At 37.3% G+C, this 17,528-nt stretch overlaps 1 protein-coding gene across 1 annotated transcript in view; it reads left to right on the forward strand.

Moving 5' to 3' along the window:
- The window catches only part of SLC25A12 (solute carrier family 25 member 12), a 99,535-nt gene that overhangs the window by 37,468 nt on the left and 44,539 nt on the right, over nucleotides 1–17,528 (forward strand). The window contains exon 5 of the mRNA XM_068968469.1: nucleotides 4,389–4,528. Coding sequence (XP_068824570.1) covers nucleotides 4,389–4,528 — 140 coding nt within the window. The remainder of the gene's footprint in view (nucleotides 1–4,388; nucleotides 4,529–17,528) is intronic.

Below are 17,528 nucleotides of genomic sequence, written 5' to 3' on the forward strand. Positions count from 1 at the left end.
CTATGGTTAAAAGGTTTAGGAGATGGAAATCTAGATATGGAAAATGTCATATCCTCTGTCAGTGGAAACAAAGATATAGACATAGTATAATATGAAATCCTAATGGTAATAAATACCTAGTTTAACTTGGTAAGAATGAGAGCTTCACTTGGGCGTTCGAATTACTAAGAATTTTTGAGACTCAGATATTACAGAGAAGGTTACATTAATACTCAAGAATGCTTAGAGTTTGAGGTAAAAAAAGGACATGGTATCACTTGTTTTTATGCCATTTGGTGATAGATTGTTGAAGCATCTACCTTCTATAGTAATAGATGCTCTTTAAATGTAAACTCATTTTTCCTGAGAAATGGACCTTTACGTATATTTGGCAGCAGGACTACTGTGTGGACTGATTGTACAGTAGTCCCTTTTGGAGGTAGGTAAAGAGGTTAATAGAAGTACTTTTCCCTCAGTAAAACAGAGACGGTCACCCCAGAAATTAACGAGCCACCTGAAGTAGGACTTAGAAGTCTGGCTTGACATGCTGTGTTGCTGGGACTTCTACAGGCTCCTGTTGTTGATCTTTTTTATTGTTCTTGTTTGTTTTCCTTTGTTTTCTTTTTCAGTCTCTTGGTTGTTCCTCTTCTTTCCCCTCAAGTTTTCTTTCTCTGAGAAACTCTTCCACAAGTCTTGCCATTGTTTTTGTTCAGTTATACACAAGGATATTCATTGTTCATGGTGGGAGTCCTTTTAAAAGCCTCTCTGACTTCACTTTAAGAACTGTGCAGGTGAAACAGCTGTTGAGGACTCTCTTTTTTTTCCCCTCTGACAATAAAAATGTTTGCTCTCAAGCCTATAAGCTGGAAGCAGTGGCTCCTGCTGGGCTGGAATCCTTGGAATCAGGATGTCGTTGGGCTGATGGTAGGTGGGCTGTGTCACAGGGCTGATGGCTTGTATACCTACAGGAGGAGTTCTCTGGCCACACCGTTGGTACAGCAGCTCCTTCCAGGCTCATTCATGGAACAGGCATGGTGGCAGTCTTGGAGAAGAGTGCCAGCCCCGGTCAGAGGTAATTTTGTACTGCAGAAAGGTGAACAAGACCAGTAGGAAGCTCCCATAAGGACCAGGGGAGGGATGAGGGTGGATAAGATGGGGAGACACAGTGTGGGCTGCTGGGGAAATTAAAACCTCTGTTAAGACATATTTACCTAATATATATGCTTCCGTGTATTTCATTTAGTCCAGTCATCATAAGTGACTGATACAGCTAAATTGACTAATGTTATAGGTCTGTGAACATTTTTACTTAATCACAGTTGTCACCATTTACCTGCCCTCCTGACAAATCATTGTGCTCCTCTCCTTTAAGCAAAGAGAACATGACAGGCTACTTTTGTATCTGACCCCGTTTCCCCTTTCAAAGGAATTATAAACCATCTCTTTTATAAGCCCATGCTCCGCAGGAAGTGAAAAAGTGGTCTTTTGTTTTCTGTATGTCAGAAAACAAATGGATTCCTATTTCCCTTAGCAATGCCAACCTGATATAAAACACTCGATCATGATCCTGTTGACAATAAGATGTGACTCTCCTATCACTTTCATCCAAGCCAGGACTGTGGCCACTGAAATAGCACTGCTTAGAGAGCTAAAGACCTTTGTTTGCCACTGGAAAGATGGGATTCTCTCTGGGGAGAAACTTACTATGTAGTTTCAGTTGGATACATTGGGTGTTTTTGAGATTATTGGTGCCCCCTTTCATGTCATACAGAGCCTGATAAAACTGGATAAAAGGAGATAATTAGTGCTTTGGGCTAATGCCTCAGTATTAAGCTCTCCAGTTCTGGAGCTTTTGTACAACTTTTTTTTTTTTTTGGATAAGCATATCCTGGTAAAAGTAAAGTGGTAATTATGAATTTGACTTTAAAACAGTAGTTGTGCTAATTATTTCTCTAAGCTTCCTGATTTAGCTTTAGGGAGTTGGTAGTGGAAACAATAACAGAAAGGAAGTCGGATATATCAAGAGATGCCAGAGTAGGTTTGAAAGTTTGCAACCTGTGACATGGCTAAAATAATCAAAAGTGTCTGGGGGTAGTTAATAAACCATAGCACATAATAATGGTCATAATAAAACCATGTACAGAACTGTCAGCTGACCACTTTGGGAGAAGTGGGAAATGTTTAAACAAATATTCATGGAAAATGACACTTCTATATTTGGAGAAATTAATATGAGTAATTTAAGCCATCAGTTTAATTGTTTCAAGGGTATTGTAAGATCTTATTTAAAGGTTGCTAAGAAGTTTACTAAGTAGAATTTTTGTTAAAAGTTTTTACTATAGTGCTATTTTTTTCTGAATGTAAATTACACATTGTAATTTTGGTTTATAAATGTCCTTTTTGTGATAGAAAAAGCAATTTTTATGGTTCATTAAATTTTCATAAGTTTGAAAGATTTTGAGTCTGATTTTATTTGATATAGTTTCACATGAGATTCTGGTATTTTCCAGACATACAAAGGGAATTCAGTTTTATTCTGTTACTGCTACTAAGTAAGTTTTATACAATAACAGTATATTTCTTATCAAGCACTTGAGTTTTGAGAGTTTTAACCTTTAAATAAAGGTTATAAAATAACTTATTCCCTTTAATAATTTCTCTTAATGTAATTAAGTTATCCTAATATACTTTCCATCAATTTCTTCATATTCCCTTAGTTTAATACTGAAAATAAGAAACCAAATTAATTTGGAAAGAGAAGCAGGTAGGATCCTAAAAAAAAATCTTTGCTAAACTGCCATCGTATTTTTAGCTCAAAAGAGTTTTCTGCCATCCTTGTTGTTTTAATAATTTTGTAAACTTTAATATATTTTACAACTTGTTGAAATCTCACATAGAGTTGAGGGTAATCCTCTGTGTTGTTTAGAATCCCATAACTTGCTACTGCATTAATTCTTTGCTTTCGGAAACTAAAGCTCATATCTTTGATTTGTGTTATGGAAGATGAAAATAATTGACATGATTTGAAAACTCTGAAATACTGTTGCTATTTAGGCCAGAAATAGATGCTACATTCCATTTGAAAGAAAAGATGAGAATCCCATCTCCCCAGTGACATCCAATGCCGCCTTCCAACTGACCGATCGCTGTGACCTATTCAGAGCTGTCGTGTTGAGTCCAGACTGGTAGGATTTCCAGTTCAGGATTCTTACACTTCCCCTACATCCCCACCATAGCAATGCTTTTATCAAAAAAAAAGAATATTAAAGCTAAAGGGAATCCATTAAACCATTTACAATGTGAGATTTATATCTGTTTAGAGAATTTTCAGAAATTAGATAAAATAGCATAGTTGGAGATTATAAAACATTAAGCTTATATTTACTAATCTTTAATATAATTGATAGCTATAGATAATAAAACCCTTTCACTAATATAATTGGCTTAAATTTGAAAATAATTTTGTTCTTAAGACATCAGTAAAAGAGGCTTCCTGCTTTCTTAACTTTGTTAATGATTTTTTTTTTTTTTTGGCATGAGCTTCTAAATTAGTCTATCCAGTCTATGCTTGTTAAAGTACCAGTCATTTGTGAATTGACTTTTCTAGTAAGTGTAGAACTCTGTAAGAAAATGAATGCCATTGTCAGTGCATGAAGACAAGCTGTCAGAGGGTTTTGGTTGTATATTACATGGTGTGACTGGTTCCTATCTAAAAGTTAGTATACTGTGTTTAGTCCTTCTTTATTTAAAAGTGAATCACTAATTTCACTTATCTTAAAATATTTTAATAGCTGAGACTAATAATCATGGTTTTTATGGGGATTTTGAAGCTTTGTGTCAAGACCATATTTTTGACAATATCAGAAGCTTTTAATAAGGTGCTTGCTGCTGAGCTAATGATATGCTTTGGGTAGTATTTCTTATACCTATCTTCAATAGATATATTCAGGCTAGTGTGAATGTAATAATCAAGCCTCAATCAAGCCATACTTAGTATGACAAATATTGCATTATACCGTAATTTAGGTATTCATGCTTCTGATAAAGGGCTTAATTCGACTCCTTGAGGAACCGGGAAAACACTATTGATTTTATACTGGAATGCAAAGTAGCAGCCATTTATAGTGCAAGATATAAATCACTAACTAATTAAAATTAAATCAAGAGAAATTAAGAATCTCATGGCCTTATATGTAATGGTACACAATCTTAACTGTAAAATTATATTTTGTATCAATTGTGTTCCTGTGCATGGGTTTCTGGGCACAAAAAATTTTGCAGCTAATCTTAATAGAAGCAGATAATATTGACTTTTAAAATTTCTCTTAATTTCTTTCTGTAGGAACATTGCAGTGGACTAAACTACTTATTGCAGATATAATTTATTTATTTTTATTTTCCTTTTCAAGAAAATGTCAAAGAAATTTTTGGACAGACTACTATTCATCATCATATCCCTTTTAATTGGGACTGTGAATTTATCCGGCTACATTTTGGGCATAATCGGAAGAAGCACCTTAACTACACAGAATTCACACAGTTTCTTCAGGTGAGCTTAGTTTTTCATAACCCGTGCAAATATATAACATTCTATCTCCTTCCCTTTTACTTTTATTAGGTTTATTACCAAAAAATGGCAATTCTCTGTGGAATTTTAACCTAATTTTTCATTTCCCACTCCCAGAGGCAACTTATTTAAATTCTTATAATTGTTTCTTTCCTTCAGTGTTTACTTTCATAGCTTTAAATAATAAACATTATTTAAATGTTTTGAACTGCTGATACTTCAATTTTTAATTTTTCCCTCTTAGATATTTTTTAAATTTAATTTGAACAATTGAAGATTGGCAACTAGCTCTTTCACCTTTTCCTCTCAGACATTTTCGGTCCCCACCCTCCGTAGAATTATGTCATGATTCTGCTTAGATTATCATATTTGAATCACCAAAATTTTATAAACATCGTGCACGACTCAAATGATTACTTTTCTTAGAGACTCTAATTTTCATAGGTTCATTTTGTGGGTGTTAATGCTAATTCATTCTCAGACTCTGCCTCAGCTATTAAACTCTCATTTTTAATATATTTAAAACAGAGTAAGTGTCTGAGCAGTTTTGTTCTTTTGGAGCAATCCAGGAGCTTTCTTTTTTAAAAAAAATTTGAGGTGAAATTTGCTTAACATTAAATTAGCCATGTGAAAGTGCACAATTCAGTGGCACTTAGTACATTCCCCAGCTCTAATTCCGAAACCTTCTCGTTACCCCAAAAGAAAACCCTGTACCGAAGAAGCAGTCACACTCCATCCTTGCCTCTCCTCAGCTCGCGAAGCCACCAGTTTGCTTTCTGTCTCAATGGAGTTACTTATTCTGAATATTTCATATAAGTGGAATTATTCAATGCGAATTCTTGTGTCTGGCTTCATCTTAGCATAGTGTTTTCAAGGATTACCTATGTGTAGTGGATATTAGTAATTCGTTCTTTTTGTGGCTGAATAATATTCCATTGTATGGGTATATCGTATCTTGTCTATCTGTTCATTAGTTCATGGGCGCTTGCTTGGGTTCTCGCCTTTTGGCTGTTACGAATAGTGGTGCTGTGAACATTGGTGTACGTGTATTTGTTTGAATACCTGTTTTCGAATCTTTTGAGTATATTTCTAAGATGTGGGATTGTTGGATCATATGATAATTTTAACTTTTTGAGGAACTACCAGACAGTTTTCCACAGCCCCTGCACCACTTTTCTGGAACTTTCTGATACCCAACTTTGTACTTATTACATAGCTATCAGCTTATGATTTCCCTTCACCTTCATGCTGGGGAGTCCATTTGCCCTCCTGTTATGTTGAACCTTCCATTTGCTGGATTTCATCTCTTCATTTGCTATGATTTTTTCCCCCTCTTTTTGGTAGAATACTTACTGCAAGGGCTTCCTAAGGAAAGTAAAATAATTCTTTTGTGAGACTTTTTATATCTGAAAACCTCTGCTCTATCATTACATTTAGTTTGGCCAGGTATAGAATTTTAATAGGAATTTATTTTCCACCTAATTTGAAAATAAATCTCTTTTTTTTTTCTTCTTCTAACATCCAGTGTTGCCACTGAGCAGTTAATTACTATTCTCATTTTTGGTCTCTTTTGATAGTTTTTTTCCCCCCATTCTAGAGGTTTTAAGATTTTTTTTTATTTTCAGTGTTTTGAAATTTCGTGATGATGTACCTTGATGTGAGTTTATTTTTTTCATTGTGTTGGACATTCAGGGGTTCTTTTAATTTGAAAGCTGTGTACTTCAATTCTTGAAAATATTCTTCTATTTTTTTTCTTGTCTTGAACTAGTAAATATAATAACTGTATGATCCTTTAGTTCTCTTTTCTCTCCTGAATCTTCTATTAAGTTGTTTTTATTATATTTCTAATTTTCAGGAGTTCTTTTTGGTTTCCTAGTATTTTTAAAAAACTATACTGTTCTTCTTTCATGAATGTACTATTTTCTCTCACTTCTCCAAAAATATTATAGACAGGTGTTTTGTTTTTAAATTTTCTTCTTCTTACAATCTGCCTTTTTCCTTCAAGTTACTTTATTTCTTTTTGTTCGGATCTCTGTTTTTCATGTTAGCAGCTCTTCTTCCAAGTCGTCTTCTGCTCATATTAAAATTAGGATTGAGGCTTATTGGGAGCTTTGGGTTCACCCACCTCTCTGGGTGGGTGGTCTTACTGGGGACTCTCTAGTTCAGGTCTTTTATTTTGGACAGGGGAATCAGAATAATCGTTTGGCTTCCCATCTGAAGTATTAGACCTGGCTTTTGATATTCTGGTTGCTGAGTAAGACAAGAGGGTTACAGGTCTCAGTATTCAGTGTGGAGTCATGTCCGACTTTTTGCAGCCTTATGGACTGTAGCCTGCCAAACTCCTCTGTTCATGAATTTTTCCAGATAAGAATACTGGAGTGGGTTGCCCTTTCCTCCTCCAGTGGAAGTGGGCTTTCGTTTATTTTCCTCCCTTCACCTGTGCCTTGTCTCTCTTAGTCCAGAGACCCTCTGTTAAAACTCACCTTGTTGTCTGCCAGGGTTGGAAGAGGGCCAGAGGCCTGGCTCTGGGGGAGTATGGCAGGCAACTAACTGCTCTATAAACGAACTTCCATCTAAGCTCCTATTCTCAGTGCCACCTTCGCCATCACTCTAGGGGTACTGGTACAGCCAATGCATGAGTCTCTGGCAGATTCTGTTACGTACATTGGATTGCTTTTTTTTTGCTTTTCTAATTTTCTTGGGCCTTCTAAACCAGTTATCATTTGCCTCTTCGCACTCTAAACTTAAAAATGTAGTTGCTGCCTTCTTTTTTTGTTCTCTTTGTCTTTGAGCTTCTGTTTTGTTTTTCATTCTTTACTGTGATTTTTGATGAGTAATAGAGTTTTGAAAGACAGAGCTAAATGTATGAGTTCAGTCTCATTCAAAGCCACAGTATTTCTGAAGCTCTGCTATTTTTATCTCATAGTTAGATCAGATGCATTTCTAAGAACACAAGATCTTTAGCTTTAGTATAACTTCCTTTATTTACCCGTTCCCTCAGTTCCTTTTCCTGCCCTTTCAATCTAGAAGCAGATTTATTTTCTTTTATTTATTAAAATATTTTTATCTCTTTAGAATATATTTTATCTAAGTTTGGAGTATTATTTTTTTTCATTAGGGTGACCACGTTATCTGTTCTACCCAGATGTTTCGATTATACTACATAAATGGAGAGCTTATGTGCAGAACTTTTTTCCTTTAGTTGCTTCTTTTTGAAGCTCTTAATTTTAATTTTTTAACTTTTTATTTTGAAAGATGTCTATATTAAAAAAAAAAACCCATGTACCCATCAGCCAGCTTCAGCAGTTATATATTGACCAGTTATTTATTTATTTTTTTACTTAGACTTTCCACTCTGTTCCCTACTTGAGAATTTGGAAGCCAATTCCATTTAATCTATAGCTGCATATGTGATACTTCAAATATATATATCTTTAAAAGATACAAGAGTCCTTCAACTGTTGACCTGATAGAAAATAGGAAATCTATTCTTCTGACATTAGTCTTGCAATGAGGATTCTGCTTTGTCTTTAACATGAAGGTGCACATTTCCTTCAGTACTGTCATTAATAAGGCTTAATCATGCCCATGGTTGCCACTGGATATTTCTGAGAGGTTAAGATGCATGCATGGAGAAGACAAAGATATAACAAAGGCATAAATCGGGAGGAAAATAAGCAGGAGTGAGGAAGAGAAAGCCTATATAAGATGGAGTAGATGTGTGCCTGCTTCTGATGTAGCTCAGGAATATCCTCTCCTTGGGGAATGCTTTCAACCATATTTTAAGGCTGAAATAGAGATTTAAAGTGCCTGCTTCATTTGAAGGATGATGTGGTTGGAACTGAGGTGAGAAAAATATGAAGTGGGTTAGGGAGAAGGACTGAAGTAGGAGAGGAAAAATATTTATAAATTGGAGATTGAACAACATGCTCCTAAATAATGGTTCATAGACAGAATCAAAAGGAAAGTAAAAAAATATCTTGAGACAAATGAAAATGGAAACATAGCATACCAAAGCATTCATTCTTTGGTGCTTAGTAAAAGCAGTTCTAAGAGGGAAGGTTATAATGATAAACACCTACATTACAAAAAAAAAACAAACCTCAGTCTACCTTTGTACTTCAAGGAACTAGAAAGAGAATAAGCTCAAAGTCAGAAGGAATTAACAAAGATCAAAGCAGAAATAAATGAAATAGAGACTAGAAAGACAATAGGAAAGATCAATGAAACCAAGAATGGGTTTTTTTAAAAAGTAAAATTGACAAACATTTAGCTACACTAAGGAAAAAAGAAGACTCAAATAAAATCAGGAAGAGGAGACTGATTATAACTGACAAAGATCATAAGAAACTACTATAAACAGCTATATACCAACAAATGAGATGACCTAGAAGAAATGGATAAATTCCCAGAAACATACAACCTACTTCTATTTCATGAAGAAATGGAAAATCTAAACAGACCAGTTACCAGCAAAGAGATTGAATTAGTAAATAAAAACCTCTCAATAGAGAGAAGTCCAGGACCAGATGGCTTCACTGTTGTTCAGTTGCTCAGTTGTGTTTGACTCCTTGTGACCCCATGGACTGCAGCACACCAGGCTTCTCTGTCCTTCACCATCTCCCAGAGTTTGCTCAAATTTATGTCCATTGAGTTGATGATGCCATCCAACCATCTCATCCTCTGTTGCCACCTTCTCCTCCTGCCCTCAGTCTTTGCCAGAATCATGGTCTTTTCCAGTGAGTTGGCCCTTCACATCAGGTGACCAAAATATTGGAGCTTCAGCTTTAGCATCAGTCCTTTCAGTGAATGTTCAGGGTTGATTTCCTTTAAGGTTGACTGGTTTGATTGCCTCGCTGTCCAAAGGACCCTCAGGAGTCTCCTCTAGTACCACTGGAGGAAATCATTCATTCTTTGGTGCTTAGCCTTCCTTATGGCCCAACTCTCATATTTGTACATGCCTACTGGAAAAACCATAGCTTTGACTATAGGGCCCTTTGTTGGCAAAGTATTGTCTCTGCTTTTTAATATACTGTCTAGGTTTGTCATAGCTTTTCTTCCAAGGAGCAATCGTCTTAATTCCATGGCTGCAGTCACATTCTGCAGTGATTTTGGCTTCACTGATGAATATTGCCAAGCATTTTAAGAAGAATTAATACTAATCCTTCTCAAACTCTTCTGAAAAACAGAGGAGAGTGCACTTCTTCCAAATTCATTGTACAAGATCAGTATTATCCTGATACCAAAGCCAGACAAGGGCACTATAAGAAAAGAAAAGAACAGGTCAGTATCCCTGATAAAGATAGATGGACATATTCTCAACAAAATATTAGCAAACTGAATTCAATAGTAGACTAAAAGGATCATAATGAAGTGGAACTTACTCCTGAGATGTACGGATGATTCAACATATGCTAATCATTAAATATGATAGACCGTATTAACAAAATGAAGGATTAAAAATCATGATCATTTCAATATGGATGCAGAAAAAGCATTTGACAAAATTCAAGATCCTTTCATGATAAAAACTCAAATTAGATGTAGATGGAATATATTAATATAATAAAGGCTGTAGATGACAAGTCTACAGCTAATGTCACACTCAAAAGCTGAAAGTTTTTCCTCTAAGATCAGGAACAAGTCAGGGATGTCCACTATTATCACTATTATTCAAAAGGTAATCGAAGGACTTTGCTGGTGATCCAGTGGTAAAGAATCTGCCTACCAATGCAGGGGACATGGTTTTGATTCTTGGTCCAGGAAGATTCCACATGCCACCAGGCAACTGAGCCCACAACTACTGAAACCGACATGCCCTAGAGCCATACTCCATGACAAGAGAAGGCACCATAATGAGAAGCCCTGAGACACAACTAGAGGATTAGCCCCCACTCCCTGCAACTAGAGAAAGCCCGTGCAAGGCAATGAAGACCCAGTGTAGCCAAAAATAAATTAAAAAAAAATTAAAAACAAGGGAATGGAAGTCCTAACCTGAGCAATTAGAAAAGGAAAAGAAGTAAAAGGCATCCAAGTTGGAAAGGAAAAATTAAAGTTGTCCTTGCTTGCAGAGGACATGATATATGTAGACTACCCTAAAGATTTTATGCTTACACAAAATACTGTGCTGCGATTCATGGGGTCGCAAAGAGTTGGACACGACTGAGTGACTGAACTGAACTGAACATACTGTTAGAACTAAAAATAACTTCAGGAAAATTGACAGGTATAAAATTAGTATACAAAACTGAGTAGCATTTCTGTATACCAGCAACAAACTATTGGAAAGGTAAATTAAGAAGATTGTTTCATAATAATATGAAAAAGAAGGAAACCAGAGTAAATTTAAGTGAAAGATTTGTAAACTATAAGATGTTGATGAAAGAAATTGAAGACATGAATGAAAAGATTTTGTGTTCATGGATTGAGAAATTAATATTGTTAAAATATCCATAATACTCAAAACAATTTATGGATTCAGTGCAATCCCTGTCAAAATTCCAGCAGCGTTTTTCACAGAAATGGAAAAAAAACAATCCTCAAATTTGTATGGAACCACACACACAAAAAAACAAAACCCAAATTGCCAAATCTATCTTGAGAAAGAACAAAGCTGCAGGGATGACACTTCCTGAATTCAAACTATGTTGTGAAGGTATAGCATTCAAAACAGTATGATAATGTCATAAAACAGACCTATAGATCAATGGAGCAGAACAAAGAGCCCAGAAAGAAAGCCATGTGTATATGGAGAAAGGGTTCAGTTCAGTTCAGTCACTCAGTTGTGTCCGACTCTTTGCAACCCCATGAACTGCAGCACGCCAGGCTTCCTTGTTCATCACCAACTCCCGGAGTCCACCCAAACCCATGTCCATTGTGTTGGTGATGCCATCCAACCATCTCATCCTCTGTCATCCCCTTCTCCTCCTGCCCTCAATCTTTCTTAGCATCAGGGTCTTTTCAAATGAGTCAGCTCTTCGCATCAGGTGGCCAAAGTATTGGAGTTTCAGCTTCAACATCAGTTTCTTTAATAAATGGTGTGGGGAAACGGGACTCCTATCTTAAACCATACCCAAAAGCCAGCTCAAAATGGATTAAAAACTTAAATGTAAGACGTGAAACTTTAAACCCCTGGAATAAAACATGGAGAGTAAGCTCCTTGACATCCATCTTGGCGATGATTTTTTTGAATTTGACACCACAAGCAAAGGCACCAAAAGAAAAAATAAACATGTAGGACTACATCAAACTGAAAAGCCGCACAGCAAAGAAAACCAACAACAGAATGAAAAGCTATGGAATGGGAAGAAAATGTTTTCAAACTCTATATCTGATAAAGGATTCATATCCAAAAAATGCAGGGAACTCATTCAGCTCAGTAGCAGAACAGAACAAACACCCTCAAATGCAATTACAAAATGGACAAGGGACCAGAATAAACATTTTTCCAAAGAAGACATACAGATCGCCAACAAATAGATGGAAACTTGCTCAGCATTGCTAATCAGGAAAATGTGAATCATAACCACAATGAAGTATCACCTCACACTTACTGCGTTGCCTGTTAGTGAAAAGACCAGACATGACAGATGTCGTCAAGGATGTGGAGGAAAGGGAACCTGTGTACACTCTTGGTGGGAAAGTAAACTGGTACAGCCACCATGGAAAACTATACGGGAATTTCTCAAGGAGTTAAAAGAGCCTCTGTAATCCAGCAATCCTACTTCTGAGTGTGTATACAAAGGAAACAAAGTCATCATCTCAAAGAGACTATCTATATTCTTGTTTAATGCAGCATTATCATAGTAGCCGAAGTATAGAGACAAGTGTCCATTGACAAAAGAATGGTTAAAGAAAATGTGTCGTGTGTGTGTACACACACACACACACACATACACATCTCATTCCACATTTATGCAATGGAATACTATTCAACAACAACAGGAAAGGAAATCCTGTCATTTGCAACTGCATGGCTGAACTTGGAGGGCATTCTACTAAGCCAGTCACAGAAAGACAAATACTTCCTGGTATCACTTAAAAAATAAAACATTGTATACGTAGAAAAGAGTAGAATAATGACTATGATTGGAGGGGGTAGGAGAAATAGGAAGAGGCTGGAAAAGGGCATGAATTTTACTATAAGATGAATAAAATCTGAAGATCTAATGTATAACATGGTGATGAAAATACTGTATTATATAATTGAAATTTGCCAAGAGTGTTCTTGTCAAAAAAAAAGTATGTGAAGTGATGGATGTGTTAGTTAACTCAATGGTGGGAGTCCTTGTGCAATGTATACATATGTCAAATCATAACATTGTACCCATTTTTAAATATGCTACAATTTTGTCAGTTATACTTTCAGGTCAGATAGTTGCTCAGTCGTGTCCGACTCTTTGCGACCCCATGAATCGCAGCACGCCAGGCCTCCCTGTCCATCACCAACTCCCTGAGTTCACTCAGACTCACGTCCATCGAGTCCATGATGCCATCCAGTCATCTCATCCTGGGTCGTCCCCTTCTCCTCCTGCCCCCAATCCCTCCCAGCATCAGGGTCTTTTCCAATGAGTCAACTCTTTGCATGAGATGGCCAAAGTACTGGAGTTTCAGCTTTAGCATCATTCCTTCCAAAGAACACCCAGGGCTGATCTCCTTCAGAATGGACTGGTTGGATCTCCTTGCAATCCAAGGGACTCTCAAGAGTCTTCTCCAACACCACAGTTCAAAAGCATCAATTCTTCAGCGCTCAGCTTTCTTCACAGTACAACTCTCACATCCATACATGACCACTGGAAAAACCATAGCCTTGACTAGACAGACCTTAGTCGGCAAAGTAATGTCTCTGCTTTTGAATATGCTGTCTAGGTTGGTCATAACTTTTCTTCCAAGGAGTAAGCGTCTTTTAATTTCATGGCTGCAGTCACCATCTGCAGTGATTTTGGAGCCCCCCAAAATAAAGTCTGACACTGTTTCCACTGATTCCCCATCTATTTCCCATGAAGTGAAGGGACCAGATGCCATGATCTTTGTTTCTGAATGTTGAGCTTTAAGCCAACTTTTCACTCTCCACTTTCACTTTCATCAAGAGGCTTTTTAGTTCCTCTTCACTTTCTGCCATAAGGGTGTTGTCATCTGCATATCTGAGGTTATTGATATTTCTCCCAGCAATCTTGATTCCAGCTTGTGCTTCTTCCAGCCCAGCGTTTCTCATGATGTACTCTGCATAGAAGTTAAATAAGCAGGGTGACAATATACAGCCTTGACGTACTCCTTTTCCTATTTGGAACCAGTCTGTTGTTCCGTGTCCAGTTCTAATTGTTGCTTCCTCACCTGCATACAGATTTCTCAAGAAGCAGGTTAGGTGGTCTGGTATGCCCATCTCTTGAAGAATTTTCCACAGTTTATTGTGATCCACACAGTCAAAGGCTTTGGCATAGTCAATAAAGCAGAAATAGATGTTTTTCTGGAACTCTCTTGCTTTTTCCATGATCCAGTGGATGTTGACAATTTGATCTCTGGTTCCTCTGCCTTTTCTAAAACCAGCTTGAACATCAGGAAGTTGACGGTTCACGTATTGCTGAAGCCTGGCTTGGAGAATTTTGAGCATTACTTTACTAGCGTGTGAGATGAATACAATTGTGCGGTAGTTTGAGCATTCTTTAGCATTGCCTTTCTTTGGGATTGGAATGAAAACTGACCTTTTCCAGTCCTGTGGCCACTGCTGAGTTTTCCAAATTTGCTGGCATATTGAGTGCAGCACTTTCACAGCATCATCTTTCAGGATTTGAAATAGCTCAACTGGGATTCCATCACCTCCACTAGCTTTGTTTGTAGTGATGCTTTCTAAGCCCCACTTGACTTCACATTCCAGGAGGTCTGGCTCTAGATGAGTGACCACACCATTGTGATTATCTGGGTCATGAATATCTTTTTTGTATAGTTCTTCTGTGTATTCTTGCCACCTCTTCTTAATATCTTCTGCTTCTGTTAGGTCCATACCGTTTCTGTCCTTTATTGAGCCCATCTTTGCATGAAATGTTCCCTTGGTATCTCTAATTTTCTTGAAGAGATCTCTAGTCTTTCCCATTCTGTTGTTTTCCTCTATTTCTTTGCATTGTTCGCTGAAGAAGGCTTTCTTATCTCTCCCTGCTATTCTTTGGAACTCTGCATTCAGATGCTTATATACTTTAATAAGTTGGAATTTAAAAATGGGTGGAAAAGAAAACTACTTTGTCAAATCGTGTGTGTGCTTAGTTGCTCAGTTGTGCCCGACTGTCTGCGGCCCCATGGACTCTAACCTGCCAGGCTCGTCTGTCCATGGAATTTTCCAGGCAAGAACGCTGTAGAGGGTTGCCATTTCCTGCTTCAAGGGATCGTCCTGATCCAGGGGTTGAACCTGCATCTCTTGAGTCTTCAGGATTGGCTGGTGGATTTTTTTTACCACTAGTGCCACCTGGAAATCCTTGTTAAATCATGCTGGTTGTTTATTTTGTACTCTATCTTTCATATATTTTTACCAGTTGATTTTTAGTTTCTCTGCTTCTGTTGGTCTTTTCAAGAAAATCCAAATATGTGTGATGATATTATTAAATTTTTTAAAAGTTAAGATTATTGAAGATTTAGTAGATTGGATAAACTTGTCTCCAGCTTGTTAACCTGCTAGGAAAATACTTAAAAACTTGTTTTATTGTTAAATATCATACAACTATGGACATATTTATATGTATATTTTATACACATATAAAACAAATGTATAGTTTAATGAATCATGAGTAAAACCAGTTTCAATGTCTTTCAACCACTGTTGAGATACAGAAAAATATAATTAGTAAAATGGAGAAACTTCTATCAAAAGCTATTTTAAATGTCAGAAAAGGGTAAATCAACTTTGATTTGTAGGCTTTTATAAAAGAATGATAATGCTAATTGCAATGTTTAATATATCTTCTGTGAATAATATTTATATATTTAAATAGGAATATTGTTTCCAAGGGCTTCCCTGGTGGCTCAGACTGAAATCCATAGGGAAGATTCTCTGGAAAAGGAACTGGCAACCTACTCTAGTATTCTTGCCTGGAGAATTCCATGGACAGAGGACTTGGAGCGCTACAGTCCATGGGGGGTCACAGAGTTGGACACAGCTGAACGACTCACTTTCATTATTTCCAGAGTTGCAAATAGTGTGAAAATGGTATCTAATAGCACTATTATGATGTTGTGATAACAGATTTATTTGGATTATGTCATATGTCCTAGGAAAGAAATGCTCTAATTTTGACTTTTAAATAGTCCTTAGGAGATCGGAATACCAGACCACCTGACCTGCCTCTTGAGAAACCTATATGCAGGTCAAGAAGCAACAGTTAGAACTGGACATGGAACAACAGACTGGTTCCAAATAGGAAAAGGAGTACGTCAAGGCTGTATATTGTCACCCTGCTTATTTAACTTCTATGCAGAGTACATCATGAGAAACGCTGGGCTGGAAGAAGCACAAGCTGGAATCAAGATTGCCGGGAAAAATATCAATAACCTCAGATAGGCATATGACACCACCCTTATGGCAGAAGGTGAAGAGGAACTAAAAAGCCTCTTGATGAAAGTGAAAGAGGAGAGTGAAAAAGTTGGCTTAAAGCTCAACATTCAGAAAATGAAGATCATGGCATCTGGTCCCATCACTTCATGGGAAATAGATGAGGAAACGGTGGAAACAGTGTCAGACTTTATTTTGGGGGGCTCCAAAATCACTGCAGATGGTGACTGCAGCCATGAAATTAAAAGACCCTTACTCCTTGGAAGAAAAGTTATGACCAACCTAGATAGCATATTCAAAAGCAGAGACATTACTTTGCCAACAAAGGTCCATCTAGTCAAGGCTATGGTTTTTCCTGTGGTCATGTATGGATGTGAGAGTTGTACTGTGAAGAAAGCTGAGTGCCGAAGAATTGATGCTTTTGAACTGTGGTGTTGAAGACTCTTGAGCATCCCTTGGAGTGCAAGGAGATCCAACCAGTCCATTCTAAAGGAGATCAGCCCTGAGTGTTCTTTGGAGGGAATGATGCTAAAGCTGAAACTCCAGTACTTTGGCCATCTCATGCGAAGAGTTGACTCATTGGAAAAGACCTTGATGCTGGGAGGGATTTGGGGCAGGAGGAAAAGGTGACGACAGAGGATGAGATGGCTGGATGGCATCACCGACTCAATGGACGTCAGTTTGAGTGAACTCAGGGAGTTGGTGATGGACAGGGAGACCTGGCATGCTGTGGTTCATGGGGTCGCAAAGAGTCAGACATGACTGAGTGAGTGAACTGAACTAGGGTATTACTTGCACTTTAAAAATTTAATTAATTAATTAATTTTTGGCTGTGCAGGGACTTTCTCTAGTTGCAACGAGCAGGGGCTTCTCTTATTGGAGAGCATGGTATCTAGGGCGCGTGGGCTCAGTAGTTATGGCGCTCGGGCTTAGTTCCCCCACAGCATGTGGGATCTTCCTGGATCAGGTATCAAACCTGCATACCCTGATTTTGGCAGGTGGATTGGTAATCACTGGACCACCAGGGAAGCCCACTTTTTTTTTTTTTAATTTTAATTGATATCACCTACTGCAAAGTTTGGCTGCCCAGTAGCTGAAAAGTTCTGCGATCTTCTGGATTGTTTTACAGTTTGTGGGTATCACTCAAGGCCACATAGAGTGATAGATGAACATTGTTTATGCAGTTTGTTATTCATAACTTTCATATTAGAATTTGAGCTGTGGTTGGTTGAATCTAAGGACATGAAACCCTCGGATAGGGAGAGCCACCTGTAATCTAAGAAGTGCTCTGGGATGACAAGAACTTCTTCAAGCAGGAGAGTTACTACATATTTTAAAATCAAAAACTTAAAGCACTGAAAAAAATACTCTGTTTTCAGTAATGGAAACTTCAAGTAAACAAAGGTTTTTTTTTTTTTCTCCCTCCCTTTTTATTGACATTCTGTG

This window comes from Capricornis sumatraensis, chromosome 3, assembly GCF_032405125.1.
Source record: "Capricornis sumatraensis isolate serow.1 chromosome 3, serow.2, whole genome shotgun sequence".
Classification (NCBI taxonomy): Eukaryota; Metazoa; Chordata; class Mammalia; order Artiodactyla; family Bovidae; genus Capricornis; species Capricornis sumatraensis.